Source organism: Schistocerca gregaria, chromosome 3 (genome assembly GCF_023897955.1).
Source record: "Schistocerca gregaria isolate iqSchGreg1 chromosome 3, iqSchGreg1.2, whole genome shotgun sequence".
Classification (NCBI taxonomy): domain Eukaryota; kingdom Metazoa; phylum Arthropoda; class Insecta; order Orthoptera; family Acrididae; genus Schistocerca; species Schistocerca gregaria.
Genome location: NC_064922.1, coordinates 757,143,685 through 757,161,146, shown reverse-complemented (window position 1 = coordinate 757,161,146; position 17,462 = coordinate 757,143,685). Strand labels below are relative to the sequence as shown.

The 17,462-nt window shown below is 45.3% G+C and overlaps 1 protein-coding gene across 1 annotated transcript in view; it reads left to right on the top strand.

Moving 5' to 3' along the window:
- Nucleotides 1-17,462, top strand: part of LOC126355596 (dual oxidase) — a 582,817-nt gene that overhangs the window by 454,455 nt on the left and 110,900 nt on the right. The window contains exons 7-8 of the mRNA XM_050005959.1: nucleotides 220-456; nucleotides 11,883-12,079. Of these exons, the coding sequence (XP_049861916.1) occupies nucleotides 220-456; nucleotides 11,883-12,079 (434 nt within the window). The remainder of the gene's footprint in view (nucleotides 1-219; nucleotides 457-11,882; nucleotides 12,080-17,462) is intronic.

The following is a 17,462-nucleotide window of genomic DNA, read 5'->3' as shown; positions in this document are numbered from 1 at the left end:
CTCCATGAACTTTAATTTTCTTAGCAAATGCCCTCTTTGTTTCCATTACTGTTTGCTCAACCTACAGAATGAATAACATCGGTGACAGGCCCTGTCCCATTGCCTTCTCAAGTACTGTTTCCCTTCCGACTGTCTTGCTGCCTATGGCCACAGTTGCACAGCACTGTTTGGGAAGTTCGCCCTGCGTTATCTGACCTGAGGTGCCTGCCTGCCTTGCAGAACATCATCGCGTACGAGTACCTGCCGGCGTTCATGGGGGAGGCGCTGCCGCCGTACGAGGGCTACAAGCCGGACGTGCATCCCGGCGTCAGCCACGTCTTCCAGAGCGCCGCCTTCCGCTTCGGCCACACGCTCATCCCGCCGGGCATCTACCGGCGCGACGCCGCCTGCCGCTACCGCTCCACGTCGATGGGCCACCGCGCCATCCGCCTCTGCTCCACCTGGTGGGACTCCAACGTGAGTACAACCGCCCAGGGCCGCCGGCCATCTGCTCTGCGCTTTAGGAACCGCACCACACAAATCTAAAATAAAAAATCATATCTACACTACTCGCCATTAAAACTGCTACACCACGAAGATGACGTGCTACAGACGCGAAATTTCATCGACAGGAATACGATGCTGTGATATGCAAATGATTAGCTTTTCAGACCATTCACACAAGGTTGACGCCGCTGGCGACACCTACAACGTGCTGGCACGAGGAAAGCTTCCAACCGATTTATCACGCACAAACAGCAGTTTACCGGCGTTGCCTGGTGAAAGTTGTTGTGATGCCTCGTGTAAGGAGGATAAATGCGTACCATCACGTTTCCGACTTTGATAAAGGTCGGATTGTAGTCTATAGCGATTGCGGTTTATCTTATCGCGACATTGCTGCTCACGTTGGTCGAGATCCAATTACTGTTAGCAGAATATGGAATCGGTGGGTTCAGAAGGGTAATACGGAACGCCGTGCTGGATCCCAACGGTCTCGTATTACTAGCAGTCGAAACGACAGGCATCTTATCCGCATGGTTGTAGCGGATCCTGCAGCCACGTCGCGATCCCTGAGTCAACAGATGGGGACGTTTGCAAGACAACAACCATCTGCACTAACAGTTCGACGACGTTTGCAGCAGCATGGACTATCAGCTCGGAGACCGTGGCTGCGGTTACCCTTGACGCTGCATCACAGACGGGAGCGCCTGCGATGGTGTTCGCAAAGACGAACCTGGGTGCAAGAATGGCAAAACGTCATTTTTTCGGATGAATCCAGGTTCTGTTTACAGCATTATGATGGTCGCATGCGTGTTTGGCGACATCGCTGTGATCACACATTGGAAGCGTGTATTCGTTATCGCCATACCGGCGTATCACCCGGCGTGATTGTATGGGGTGCCATTGGTTACATGTCTCGGTCACCTCTTGTTCGCGTTGACAGCACTTTCAACGGTGGACGTTACATTTCAGATGTGTTACGACCCGTGGCTCTACCCTTCATTCGATCCCAGCGAAACTGTACATTTCACCAGGATAATGCACGACCGCATGATGCAGGTCCTGTACGGGCCTTTCTGGATACAGAAAATGTTCGACTGCTGCCCTGGCCAGTACATACTCCAGATCTCTCACCAATCGAAAACGTGTGGTCAATGGTGGCCTAGCAACTGGCTCGTCACAATTCGCCAGTCACTAATCTTGATGAACTGCGGTATCGTATTGAAGCTGCATGGGCAGCTGTACCTGTAGACGCCATCCAAGCTCTGTTTGACTCAATGCCCAGGCGGTTGTTCTGGGTACTGATTTCTCAGGATCTAAGTACCCAAACTGCGTGAAAATATAATCACATGCCAGTTCTAGTATAATATATTTGTCCAATGAATACCCGTTTATCATCTGCATTTCTTCTTGGTGTAGCAATTTTAATGGCCAGTAGTGTATTTGTTTGTTTGTTCGTCTTTTGTGCGTTCCTATAACATTCACCCGGTTCCTATGAAACTTAGGTGATAGTATACTCTTTGAGAGACATCCAAAATTGTTTTTAAAGTTTGTGGTGACGCATAAATCCACTTCAGTCATATACGGGGCATTCAAAAAGAAACGAGCCGGAGGCATAATCACAGAAACCAGTACTGTTAGAAGCATTGACCCTGGCTGTTGAGACTCTTGTCCCACTGTGACACAAGGTGGTGAATGGCTGTCTCATAGAATTCCCGCGGCTGCAGTGTTAGCCAGTTCCGCACGTACAGCTGGACGTCGTCGCCCGAGGTGAATCGTTTGCCCCTCAGATTCTTTCTTAGGGGATCAAAAATGACGTAATCACAGGGAGAGAGGTCCGGACTGTGTGAAGGGTGGCCGAGAACCTCCCATTTGAATTTGTGCAGGAGTACTGCGACTTTGTTTGCCGTATGAAGCTTTGCATTGTCGTGGAGCAGAATGACCCTATGGGTGAGATTGCCTGGTCGTTTCGATTTGATCGCTAGGCAAAGGGTGGTCAAGGTTTGCGAGTAAGTTGCAGGAAGTCAATCAGAAGGATGTCATCTTCGTCAAAGAACGTCAACATTGTCTTTCCTGCACTCGTGTGGATGGCCTTGGCTTTTTCTGGTGGTGGTGGCCATTGATACTTCCACAGGAGACTTTGTCGTTTTGATTCTGGGTCGAAGTGATGACACCACGACTCATCTCCAGCCACCACTCATGCCAGGAACGCATATCCCTTCCCGAGCATAGCGCTGCAGATGAGCAAGACAGTGGGCCATTCGACATGCTTTCTGGGATGGTTGAAGACTGTGGGGCACCCATTGGGCACACACTTTGCACATGTGCAGTCGTCCCTTCATGGGGCTGTGAACACTTTCGACCCTCAATCCGATCACGGCGGCTATGACTTTCACTGTCACTCGGCGGTCCTGGGTAATGAGTGCATCCACCAGCTGGATGATGTGATCGGTAATACAGTGTGGTGCTCCACATCATCGGCTAACGACACCTGTCCTTTCCTGAAGCGTTTGTGCCACCCCTTGACCCTTGCAAGGGATATGCAGTGCTCGCCGTGCACTTTGAAACGTCCCCTTTGAAAAATTATGAATGACTGTGCTGGTAAACTTCTACGTTATTTGATTTTCAAACAGCTTAGCAAAACTCAACGTACTCAGACAGTTTTCTCTTTACTTTTTCTGATCATCACTAAACTGAAACACAATTTTTTTTTTAGCGCAACGCAATAATTCCCACAAAAATAATGGTCCTGATCAACAATAACATATAGCTTTCATGAATCACTTACCTCACAAAAGTGTATTTACCTTAATAGTGTTCAAAAGTTTATATATAATTTTGTGACATCCAATTAAACAAATTTCCGTTTTCTTACAGACACACGTCCAGATCGTGCTCAATAGTAATCTCCCAAAACTCTGGTATCTCTCTCCCCACATCCACCACTGCTGGCGGCTCACCTCCAACTGCACAACGCTACGCGCTGTTCACATCCAACACTACAAAAGCGAATATTCCAACAATGCCAACCAGCCACACACTGCACACAGCACAGTCAGTAATTTTCATACAGAGCGCTACGTGGCGTTACCAACATAAAATCCTAAACAGCCTTCTTACAACTTGTGACATTCGTCCATGAATGTCCGTTCCTCCTACTCCTTCCGCTATCAGAGAACCAACAAAACCTAGCTCCGTATAGTCACGTGTCGTGCACGTATGGCCTCTACCGACGGGCTGTGAACTTCCACTCCCTGGTCGGAACCACACCTCGTTACACACACCACGATATTACCCTCCTGTAACCGGTTTACGCATTCCAGACGCCGGCTCGTTTCTTTTTGAACGTCCTTTGTACTTGACAAACCCTTTATTTGTATAAAACAAGCACCATGATTATGTAGATTACCTTATACGTTGTGTTTCACTGTCCACATCCATGGCCTTGTACTCTTAATAGGACATACTCTGTATATTTGACATATCGTCCACTATCATGTTTAATTTGTGGTATGTCGGTTACGCCGCTCTTATATTCTGCAATATGCCTTTATTATTTTTATTCCTGGAAAATTTCATCATACCTTTTAAATATTTTTATTTTTTAATAACTGCTTTATAATATATTACACTTTTTGCCTTTATTCTTTGCTCTATACTTGGCCTAGCTCAGTTAATACCTTTCATACAGTAATATCGTTTTAGCGCTCTTGGTAGTGGATGGCGTTTGGGAGAAAGGCCGGCCGGACTGGCCGTGCGGTTCTAGACGCTACAGTCTGGAGCCGAGAGACCGCTACGGTCGCAGGTTCGAATCCTGCCTCGGGCATGGATGTGTGTGATGTCCTTAGGTTAGTTAGGTTTAATTAGTTCTAAGTTCTAGGCGACTGATGACCTCAGAAGTTAAGTCGCATAGAGCTCAGAGCCATTTGAACCATTTTTGGGAGAAAGCGTGGGGGTATGGCCATGTTGTTAGCTATGATTTCCTCGGTTGTCCATCCCGCCCTCGGTAATAGTTCTAGTATGTGTATTAAAGCGTTCCATTGCCGTTCGCACGTCAGTCCGTTGACCGGGCTTGCAGCGAGGTGGGCACTCTTCTGAGGTTCAAAACTTGGGATTCTATGGCATTTGTGTCTTCATTTTACTTGAAGCCTGTGCCACATGTATAGCCGTTTGCAGTTGGTTCGTAGATCACATTACCCTGACAATAAGTGTTTATACTGACAAGCTAAAACTTTATGACCACATACTTAATAGCTCCTTGGGCCTCCTACGTAAAGCAATATAACAACGATTCTGCGTATCATCGATTCTACAGTTCATTAGTAGATTTGTGGAGCTATGTGGTACCAGGTGTTAGCGCACAAGTCATGTATTTCCCTTAAACATATGGCCGCTGATTTCTGTACGCGGTGATGGCGCTCGACAGCGACCCAGATGGAAACCATCGGAATTACGTCAGGCGAATTTGGTGGACAAGATATTAACACGATTTCCCTATCATGCTAAGGGAACCATTATAGCACGATTCTGGCCTCGATGCAGGGACAACTGCTGAAAGATGACATCGTCGTCAAGAAAAACATCAAGCATTAAGGGATGCAGGTAGTTCGTGGCCGAACTGGTGGCTGCGATTACTGCCAGAGCAGGAGAATGTTTCCCCTAGCGTAGTACTGCCCCCTTCAGCCTACTTCCGTGGCGCGCTGCGCGTTTCGAGTCGCCATTCACTTCGATGGCGGAGACGACGGTGTTTGTGGAGACGACCCTCGCCCTAGTGTGGCAAAAATGTTATTCACCTGAAGAGCCGCCACGTTTTCATTGATCAACGGTCGAACCCCGGTGGTCCCGTGTCCACTGCAATCATAACTGACGTTGTCGTTGGGTCAACAAATGAACGCGTATGGGTGGTCTGCTGCGGAGCTCCATGGTCAGCACTGTACGATGAATGGTGAGCTCCGAAACTTGCGCGTGCGCCAGCACTGTGCTCTTTCGGCAGAGATGCCACACATTACCATCTACCCTGCTTTACAGAGCAGACAAGCCTTCAAACCCCACGCTCTGTAAATCCTCGTGGACATTTAATCACTTAGCGTCTAGTGGTAGTTTCACTGCCTTTCATCCACTTGGTAGATGCCCACGAGAGTAGCACGTGAACATTCGAGCAGCTTCACCGTTTTCGAGATATTCGTTCACAGGCTCTGCGTAATAATAATCTGCCCTTCGGCAAAGTCGCTTATCTCGCTGGGTTTCTCCATTTGCATCGCATATCTTCGCTATTGTAATCCCCTATCCCTCTCTGCTCTGCTTAAATACTTCTCTTTCTGCGTCTGCACCACCAGGAGGCATCCAACCTTGTAGTGCGCATTGGTCATAATTTTTGGGCTTATCAGTATGTTTCCTGATTCTTTCATGGTTTCTTCGCTTAGGCCCCGTTAACTCACTGCGGTGCTGGTTGACTCAAAGAATCTTCACATGCCTCACCCGCACGGGACCTCGAATGCTACTTCATAAATTTGCTGGATTTTGTACATGACTGGAACGATTCTCTCGTACACAATCAAGATATGACCGGACGTTCACATTTTATCGAACCCTCTGATTTTCATTAATTTTGTACAGTATCCCTCTTAGTTCCCCTTGTTTTTTCAAGCGCTTGAAGATGGGATTTACATCCAGACCCGCGAGTCGTATGTAAGATTTTATCAAAACAAAGTATTTGTCACTTAAAACTGGAGCGGATTTATTCATTATGAAAAACTTTGCTGAGTTGTTGCTCGTCTGCCTGCGAGGGTTCCAGTGGAGGAAAGAACCCTCATAGGTTCAAATAGTTCAAATGGCTCTGAGCACTATGGGACTTCACATCCATGCCCGAGGCAGGATGCGAACCTGCGACCGTAGCAGTCGCGCGGTTCCAGACAGTTGCGTCTAGAACCGCTCTGCCACCCCGGCAGGGCTGAAGATAGGGGACATATAAGCTTCATTCAGGGACATCTCCATCAATTTAAATCAAATATTGTATACATATTATTTGTACAATTATTTGTACAAAAATATTTTAGTAGTAATACACCACACGTAGCGGTAGGGGCGAGGTTGTGATGATGTCATATGTAAAACTATTCGATAACGACCGATGTTATTATCAAAGCCATAGTTCTCGGCGTCACTAGACTTATTGATGGCAGTCGCGATGACGTTTCACCTCTAGAGTCGGGGTAGCGGGACTTGGTGTAAGGATAGTAACATATCAACATATCTCTCTTAGATTTTCTACCAAAATTGGCACACATACCACCTGTTGCCTGCAAAACGTTATTGTGACAGACACCCTAGAACGCCTATTACTGAGGGCTTGGGAAGATAAGGGATGACATAAAAGCATAACTCATGAAAGCTAGCAGCACTGTGAGCCAAACTGACTCGTTATTTGTATAAAAATTCCGGAAGTAAGATAGCTGTAGTACCGCTAGAGGTGGGTGTGAGGATGAACAGGGGTATCATGTAGAAAGTCCGAAAACGAAATGTCGGTATTTTTTTCCTGTTAGCAATACACTTGGAATAATTTTAAAATGTAAAGCGCCATCTGTCTCTTATTTGCGTTGTTCAGTGCCTCAACCACATCATGAGAGCGAGCACTGCAGCGAGCCAACACTTTTGCCAACGTGTATCGCGGCCAAAGATGATTATGCCACACGGCCCAGTACTGTCTGGAGTCGCTCGACGTATCAGACAGTTGCCAGCAACAGTCATTTTTTTTCGAAACGACAACGAGTTACTGGCCGAATTAAAAGTGTCCTCGGAACTCAGAGAAAACTACAGGTCGTAATTCGCTAGAGATACAGATGGAATAAGTTACATCTTTGTAGTGTCGGGCATGGATGTGTGTGATGTCCTTAGGTTGGTTAGGTTTAAATAGTTCTAAGCTATAGGGGACTGATGACCTCAGCAGTTGTTCCATAGTGCTCAGAGCCATTTGAACCATTTTTGTAGTGTCTAAGAAGCCTGCATACTCGGCTCGATAGACAAACAATCAAACAAGTCGTATTAATGAGATTTATTACAACAAGAAAATTACAATACATAACTTTGGCAATTACACAGATGTGTACTAGCATACAACGCCAGAAACATCACAAACCCCGAGCGGTTCAAAGCGCTACAGTCTGGAACCGCGCGATCGCTACGGTCGCAGTTTCCAATCCTGCCTCGGGCATGGATGTGTGTGATGTCCTTAGGTTAGTTAGGTGTAAGTAGTTCTAAGTTCTAGGGGACTGGTGACAGATGTTAAGTCCCATAGTGCTCAGAGCCATTCAAGCTGCTATTGAACTGGGTCGTCGCCAGCCGTTCGCGGCGCTTATGTCCTCTCCACACAGGGGCCGCTGCTGTCGCATTGTCGTCTTGGAGGAAGGTCCGGTCAGCGTGCGATTGGCTGACTTCTCCTCACAGCCTTCCCTTCCCTGTCGTTCCCGACTGGCGTGCCGGCGCTTGACTTTACGCAGTAATAATCTTTGTGAAATATTTATATACGTGAGAAATACAGGGTGAATCACCTGAAATTTGCACCGCATTTCGATTGATGTGTTGTTTTCATAGAATTAATTGGTAGTCAGGGGCTCTTGTCGTTAGCCAATAAACAGATTGTAATACTACTTAGAAAGTGACTTCTTTCGCAAACATACGCCTTTTTGAATGAAAGATCGCCTCCTGGCACTAACAAACTAAAAGCAGGGTTAATCAGAATATCAGTGGAGTTTGTTCCATGATTAAAGTGCAACCGTTTACGAAGTATCGTTTTTTGGAAAGTTTAAACGTCGACACTTGTTTGTGCCATTCAGTCTGCGTAGTTTCTAGGGACGATATTATGTTGGTTTACAGTTTGCTTGTCTGTTCCTTGAGTGCACTGCTGCTTGCTAGTCGTTGGCGTGTGACAGTCCGAGTAGTAGGTCATGAGTGGACGATGGGATTTACCAAGGCAGAAGAAGCCTACATGCCCATGGTGTGTGGAGAGTGCAAGGAGGACGTAGTTTGTTCTTGTACGTTGTATGCTGCAAGATATCCCAATAGTCGTCAACCATCTCGGCAGTTACGTGATGTGATAGTGTAACACACAGACAACGTAACAGAAGGAAGCAAATGACGACAGAAGAGGGGAAATTAATGTTCTATCTGCTGTTGAAGTTGGTCCGCACGTTCTGTCCCTAGAATCGCACGGGGAAGTGGCATGAGTCCGGCAAGTGTCCTATGCATTCTCCATCGACAGAGCACAGTGACTCAGTATCACTCAATGTGCGGCGAAGTCTTCGTAGCTTGTAATGCTAAATAGTAGTAGTAATTTGCATTATTAATAATAATATTTGAAACGTACTGATTATTTCGCAGGAACAGAATGATGCCGATATCCAGCGGACATGCTGTTAATAAACATATTAAGTACAGATAAAACATCACAATTAAACATGAAATAGTTCACTCAGAGTTACTTTAGTCACAAGAGTGGAATTTTCAATTGCTGTAAGCTCTGTAACAGTTACTTATATTAAGTGAAATGCTTCTGGGGAGCAAATTGATGTATGGAAGTTAACGGGTTGTCAGTTTTATAGTTTACTACAGACGAGTATTTAGACTAGTTTTCTGACAACAACTATGAGGTTTTATATTTGCCTTAATTACCTGATATTAAAATGCTCAACAAACAACTGACATTCCATCTTTGTTTGGAATGCACTGTGGAAGTAAATTATAGTCTGTCAGCCACCTAGTACCATGAATGCTTTCCGACATCAGCCACAGATTCCAGGAACAGAATCGACTGTCGACAGCGCTCTGAGCCACTTTATAGAGAGCATGCCATTACGATATCAACCATACGTGGTAGCTAGAAGTAACCACACATCCCATTAACTGTTACGTTTTTCGTTTTTAGTACTATAGGGTGGAGCAAATAAAAGTGGTACGGAAAACAGAAGTCCAGGGTAAAAAGAAACACAGCAGAGGAAAGGAAATACAGCATTAACCTGACTATAGCACATGTTGAAAGTGATCACAATTCATCTATTGGCACTTCTGGGCCCTGGTCAACAAGTTGCTGAAGGCCGATCGAAGTTGGACTGCTGGAATTGCTGCAATCACATCCGAAATTTTCTGCTGCAGTTCTTGAATACTAAGAGGGTTGTCGCGATACGATACACCTTAGACCTGAGGGATCCCCACACAAATTAATAACACAATGACAGTTCAGGTGACCTGAGTGACCAGCTAGGGCCGTGACAAGACTGACCTCTGCTAACAACTCTGTGAGGAGTGAGATTGTGTAAATGTGCTCCAAGGTTAGGCCGGCTGTATAGGTAGTTGCTCCATCCTGTTAGAACTAACTGCTGTAACTCTTTTCCTACGTTAATGCTGGCACAAATTCACGTCCAATCGTATCGACTCGTTCGGGAGATTTTTATTTCCCCCATCCTATGTTTACATTGCCCGATTATGAACTACCATACCTCCAACGTGTTAACATGGTGACAGATCTGTGCAGGCCTGATACCGGTTTGTATTTATTAGACAACATTGCATACTTCAACGAGCACACCGCGCACTGTTTCCGAATATTTGATGAGGGCAGTTATTTGCTGTGACATTTTGTATGCTCCGTACCCATTTGCCTAACACCATCTAATATCAGTGAATCTGAAGATGCGTGAATCAGGCTAAAAGCGTCATTGGTAAATGAGTAATAATTACAACACTGCAACCAAGACTGTTTGCTTCTTCATCATATATTACTGGTTGCAGTACCATCCGAGCTAAGAGCAGGAAAAAGTTTAATCTCCTTCTCTTTTTCTGTCCATTCTCCCTCCCCTCTCTCTGTCTTTCTCTTCCTCCATAGCTCTGTCTATGTCCTCCTTTGCCTTCTCTGTCTGTCGATCTCGTTGTTCCCTCTTCTCTCTCCAAGTTATCACTCCCATCCTAATAGGGAGTTCCTGGTCGTCACCCTCTCAGTATTTCTTTCCAGATAGTAAGTAATTTGTGTACCAAGTTTGGCTGAAATTGATCCAGGGACTTAAGAGGAGCTTTTACTCGTAGCTTAGGCGCTTAATGACATGTCTCATTTAATGTATTTCACATATATTTCACCTGTATCTGTAGCAAATTTGAGCCTGCAATTTCATTTTTACTCATCGCAGTCATACCTTCTGAACTATGTGTCGTACAATAACATAATTTTGTAGATAAATTCAGTAGCATGTGTGGATGTTATCTGCGAAGTTTGTAGCGAACAGAGTTAGTAGCAACGAAGTAATAAATTAAAGCGGCGTGCCTGGTGCGGTAGTTTTACTGTACAAACAGCGAAAATGTAGTTAGTAATTATCTTTTATCCTTTTCGTATTTTCGAAAACATTTTCGGAAAATAGAGCTCAATTTTACAATTGTACTTAAAAACCAGTCTAGGTCGCAGAATTCACATTTACTATTAGCCGGTCGCAGTCGTTAGGTAGACCGTCTTCAGAATGTACTCCAAAGTTAATGTGTGGAGACGGATCGACGGAGCAGGAACCGCAGAAGTCTCTGAAGTCTTCCGCAATTCCTTCCGGGTGGACCCGTGTCCACAAGTCAACTTTGTGCTCCACGGATCCGTCTCCACACATTAGCTATAGAGTGCGGGCCCGAGGTGGTCCGTCTTTGGACTGCAACAGGTCACCAATAAAAGAGATTTCTTTAAGTATTTTTTTCCTTTTACAATTTTGTCGGGTTGTCAGCGAGAAAAAGATTCGTAAAGGACGAAATTATGTGTGACGTTTCTCGTAAGTCACTAAGGGCTCTCATTCTGAAATACTGTATAGCTATAGTGTGGGTATTCGCGCGTCATGGGCTATACTCGTTTTTCACCCCCTCCCCTCTGATAGTAAGTGGCTCTTACCCCGATAACGATTCTTTCCAGACTTAAGTGATGTATGTATCACGTAAGGCTGAAATCGGTCTAGCAGTATACGAGGAGATTTGGAACATTTATACATACATATTTGTAATATGTATGGACTCAAAATACGACTTCTTTGACTGTCTGCGCCGGCCGCGGTGGTCTCGCGGTTCTAGGCGCGCAGTCCGGAACCGTGCGACTGCTACGGTCGCAGGTTCGAATCCTGCCTCGGGCATGGATGTGTGTGATGTCCTTAGGTTAGTTAGGTTTAAGTAGTTCTAAGTTCTAGGGGACTAATGACCACAGCAGTTGAGTCCCATAGTGCTCAGAGCCATTTGAACCATTTTTTGACTGTCTGCGTCAACTACAAGGTTCAAGGGTTCCAGTTTGATCATCGATGTTTGCGTCGTTGCTTGTCATATCAAACCTGTTACTTTGCAGAACGGCGTTAGACAGAGAAGCGAGGACTGAAAAGTAAGTGTTTTTGCCGCAGGACGTGCTGTCGAACAGCTCTCTGGAGGAGCTGCTGCTGGGGATGGCGTCGCAGATCGCGGAGCGCGAGGACACGGTGCTGTGCTCCGACGTGCGGGACAAGCTGTTCGGTCCCATGGAATTCTCCAGGAGGGACCTGGGCGCGCTCAACATCATGCGCGGCCGCGACAACGGCCTGCCCGACTACAACACCGTCAGGTCAGCTGCACAACACGCGCCTGCCGTTTCTAAAAGATTCTTCATCAGTATGATTCTTGCATGAATGTACACTGCGTCACAAGAAAAGCGAAGCACTCGTAAAGCGAGGAGGAAACGAAATAAAGCTCCACGGGTTGAGAGGGTATGTGATGATATTTCAGTGATTAAAAAATCTAGTGAAATTTGTAAATAACTTGGCAGCACTAGCCCAGTTATTAGTATGACGTTACACCTCTTCTGGCCAAGACGAGCCAAGCAGTTCAAAAGACTTAAGAAAGGCAAGGCTTCCGGTCCAGACTGTATATCAGTCAGGTTCATTTCACAGTATGCTGATACAATAGCACCATACTTAGCAATCCTATACAACCGCTCACTCTTAGAAAGTTCCGTACTCAAACGCTTCACAAGCGACTTATAATCAAACTGTGTGCATATGGAATACCGTCTCGCCACCCGCTGCGGCCGAGCGGTTCTACGTGCCTCAGACCGGAACCGGGCTGCTGCTACGGTCGCAGGTTCGAATCCTACCTCGGGCATGGATGTGTGCGATGTCCTTAGGTTAGTTATGTTTAAGTAGTTCTAAATCAAGGGGACTGATGACTTCAGATGTTAAGTCCCATAGTGCTTAGAGCCATTTCAACCAGTACCGTCTCAGTTGTATTCCTGATTCCGTGCGAGAAAGTCTACTCTTCGTAACAACTGACGGAAAGCCGTCGAGTAAAACAGAAGCAAAACCTGGGACTCCCCAAGGAAGTGTTGTACATCCTCTGTTGTCCCTGATCTACTTGAACGATTTAGAAGATAGTCTGAGCAGCCCTCTTACATTGTTTGCAGATGATACTATCATTTACTGTCATGTAAAGTCGTTGGCTGATCAACAACGAACTGAAAAATGACGGAAAAAGTGGCAGTTGACTCCAAATCATGAAAAGCGTGAAGTCATCTAAATTACCACTAAAAAGAATCTGTTGGATTTCAGTTAGACGATAAATCACACAAATCTAAAGGCTGCCAACTCAGCTAAATACTTAGAGATTACAATTACGAATACCTTTAACTGGAACTGTCACGCAGATAATGGTGTAGGGAAATCGAAACCAAAGACGGCGATTTACCGGCTGAACACTTAGAAAATGTAACTGGTCTGTTGAAGAGACTGCTTACACTACACTTGTCCGCCCTCTTCTGGAGCAGTGTGGGATCAGCATCAGATAGGACTGATGAGAGACATTGAACAAGGTCAAAGATTGGCGAAATAGAGAGAGAGTGCCATTTATATGATACACGTACTGGGATGGCAGTCATTAAAACAAAGGAATTTCTGGTTGCAGCAGGACCTTCTCATGAAATGTCAGCCACCAGCTTTCTCCTCATTGTGTGAAAATATTTTGTTGGCACCCACATATACAGGGAGAATGATCATCATAATAAAATAACAGAAATCACAGCTCGCACGGAAATAAGTACGTGTTCGTTTTTTCTTCACGTTTTTCTAGAGTGGAACGGCATAGAAGTAGCTTAAAGGTGGTTCGATAAGCCCTCTGCCAGTCATATATTCTGAATTGCAGAGTAATCATGGATATGTAGATGTAGGTGTAGATGTAGACACACCCACTGATTCCATTGGGAAGGATGCCATAATGCTGCTGCAGCCCCTATTGAGGCATGCTCGCCGAGAAATGGAACAGGCCCATTTCAATGCAAGACGCCACTGGGTTTAAGTATATTCTTTTACGAAATGACCCTATGATGTATACTGATTATCCCCTCTCGATATACAAATCGCCCTACTATGTTTCGCAAGTATTGTAATGATGCACGTGCAAGGATACAGAATGGAAGATTGGCCTTCGCAGAGAAACGGTGGCTGTAGATCTTGTATTAAATTAATAAACAAGAAAGTATCGTAGGAGACAGCTGGCTACTGGAATAAACATGAATTCAGAACCATTATAAATTATTGACAAGTTAATCGAATAAATGACGAACGCAAGCAAACAATTTCGTTCTCTTATGAGAAATGAGTGCGGAACCTACGTTCATGGAAATAATCACATTAAACTGTTAGGATGAGCGGTGTAGCTCATGAGGGCATTGAGATTACTTTGGTAACAGACTTCACACAGTGTCTAATTGAATATAAAAGCGGAATCGGTCTTGTGATGTTGATTGCATAGATTCGATAAGTGACGTGGATAAGCATGCATGAAAACCCAACAAAATCGTGGCCAAGAGGTCAAACACAAAGAATGACCTATTAACATTAAGTAAGATCAAATCGTACCTATTCCCTTGCGAGACTTATGCGTTAACTTAAACGGGTTCAAGGTGATGGACTGTTAAGTACTACTTCGCATCAATTTCTGTTGTTTGCTCTTTCCTCCCCAAATGTCTCCGAAGACGTCTGCGTTCTAAACGTCTCCGAAAAAGGCTCCGTCCATTCTGCATCTAAAAACCTGTGTTCTGCCACTTCTGCCCTTACGACGAGACACCGCCAAAACTGCATGTAGGCCAATCAAAATGAATGTCTCTAACTCTCCGAGTGGGAATTCTTGTCTCAAAAGAGCACGCTCATTATGCGAAACGTTTTCGGGAAGCTGTGAGTTCCAACGAATGGTAAGCCACCATTCCCATAGTTTGCGAACACCGACCAACCGTAATTCAGCTTTCTTTCCCGCCGATACTCCATGCAGACTCTGTTTCTAATAGTGGTACCAGCCTACAAGGTAGATTCTGACGGTGGAGTTTTACTCTTCCCAAATTACGAAGCAGTATTGTCTTGTCAAGATGCCTGGCGCCACACGGTTTCCACAGCCTGGTGTCCGATAACACCCGACCACTATGCGTTTGGTCACTGGCAGTTTGTAGACACTCTATAGAAAATATGGTGGTCTCGCGGACGATCTGGAGACGGCAGGTGGAGTGCCCCAGCCCACGCACCGCCAGTTCAGGGAAACGTCCATCCGCTCACAGAAGCAGCCAACCCACCTGAATGACGGTGGCGGAATGACCACCGGCCTTAGCCCATACAATGACTCGGGGCGGCCGTTTCCCCACGAGACCCGTCCTAACGGTATCCCTTGGCTTCCGCTCTGCTGTTCTTCCCTCTAACTACACAGAGAATCTGTATAACAAGGTTTATTAAAATTAGGAATGGGCAACCTCAGCAATCATCTCTCCTGTCCCTTGACAATCAAGCCCTGTATTTCGCATGTATTACACTCTCAAAAACGAAATCCAACTATCTTGTTACTAACTCAATAAATATCCTAAATCAGAATGAAGCGCGAGGCTGGCTACAGCCTAACGCGTTTGACCTTCATATAGCGGTATTGCTGGCAACGTGAGTCCCTCAACTTTACACAGACAGTTCATAGAGACACGTGTCATCTGTGGACGCGTTTGACCTTGATCTAGCGGTCTTGCTGGCAACGTGAGTCCCTCAACTTTACACAGACAGTTCATAGAGACACGTGTCATCTGTGGACGCGTTTGACCTTGATCTAGCGGTCTTGCTGGCAACGTGAGTCCCTCAACTTTACACAGACAGTTCATAGAGACACGTGTCATCTGTGGACGAGCGTTGTCCTGTTGAAAAATGGCATCACGATAGTGTCTGCCAATAGAGCTGGTTGAGCATAACACGCTCTCCCGTTGACAAAACGATCCCGAGACGAAACTTGCTCTTTGCTGTATCGCCTCTATCGCTTCTATGTCCTACCTGGTAAGGACTCAAGAGAGAGTTGAACAAGCGACCTATAAGCTACATCCTTCGTGGAGAGTTACATTCTCTTAAGCCTCTTTCTATGAATCACAGTCTGGGATCCGATTTTCCCTCTGTTGGTTTTATGTGGTCATTACAGTTAAAGTCACTCTGGTTAGTTACTCCTATATCTTTTACGGTAGATACTGTTTCCAGCAGTTTCTCTTCATCAGTAGTGTAGTTAAACGGCAGTAGATTTCTTTTTCTATTTATGCGCACAACGTTACATTTATTTACATTCACGGTCAACTGGCACCGCCTGCACCATTCATTCGGAATGGGCGCTAAAGACCTTGCTGTCGTGTGCCCTCAAAACCTTATCACACACCATTCAGCAATCCTCTGCAAGTCATTCTGCAAATCAGTACCGTCTTCTAGCGTTGCTACTTTGCTATAGAAGACCGCGTCATCTGTGAACTCTCTTAAATAGCATCCGGTGCTTTTTACTAGATCAATTACGCACATTGTAAACAGTCGCGTTCCTGCCACACTTCCTTGAGGTACTCTGGAAATTGCCTTTACTTTTATGCCGATTTTGTTCCATTAAGTGCGACGAATACCATCTGCACAGAAGTCTCGAATCCAGTCGCCAATCTGGTCCGACACTCGGTAAGCTCCTATGTTTTTCACTATACGGCAGAGCGTAATGGTGTCAAGTGCCTTCCTGAAGTCAACGAACACGGCATCAACCTTAGAGCCGTTGTCTGCAGAGCTATGGATCTCATGAAGGAGTACAGTGAGCTGAGTTACGCAACGTCTCTGTTTGCAGAACCCATGTAGATTTTTAAAGAGCAGATTTTCGTTCTCGAGAAACGTCTTAATTCCAGTCTGCGCTAAAATCACGACCTGTCACTACTTTATCGATTAAAACATGATCGTTTTGGCCTACGTCAAGCAACAGACTATCGCCCGATGAATAACGTTTACGAGACTTGAGTCGATAATTCAATGGCTTACTCGTACAATCAGAACAATCCGAGGAGTAGCGAAAGTTCATATCCCTGACTAGTTCATCGAAACCCAGAAGAAGAATGACAAGAGACTGATTTCTAAAATAAGCTCTAGACATGGCCTCGCACCAGGGGAACAACTTCGTGCTCTGCAATACCAGAAATACCATCAAGATCTAAAAATATGTAAGTAAATAAAATAATTTCTCAAAATTAATTCGGAAAACGTAAGCAAAATGGATGCTGCACTATCTCTCAAGCAAGCGTTAATATTTTCTTTTTTCCTTTAAAGTTTTTGCATGTTTAAATTAACTGTGCGTCGCAGCGCCACCCTAGCTGTGCGGAAAGTGACGATTTATTGCAAAAAAATTAAAAAAGAACAACAACTCACAAATTCTGACAGTAGCTGAGAAACAGCGTGCAAAAATGAAAACTTTGGATCAACAAAGTCTAAAAAAATTCAGACTGACGTTTCCTGTAGTGTATCTTTTTTGCTCAACATCATCAAATAATGGCGCTTTTAGAGATCCGTGTATTCTGATTTAAAGTGCACCTCACAGGCATCATATACATGAAATCATTCGTTTCGCCGTCTCTGTTCTGCTGTGGTCGCCACGCTGCTCTGGTCACCCAGTATTCAGCCCCTCCCCCCTCCCCTCCACCCCACTAT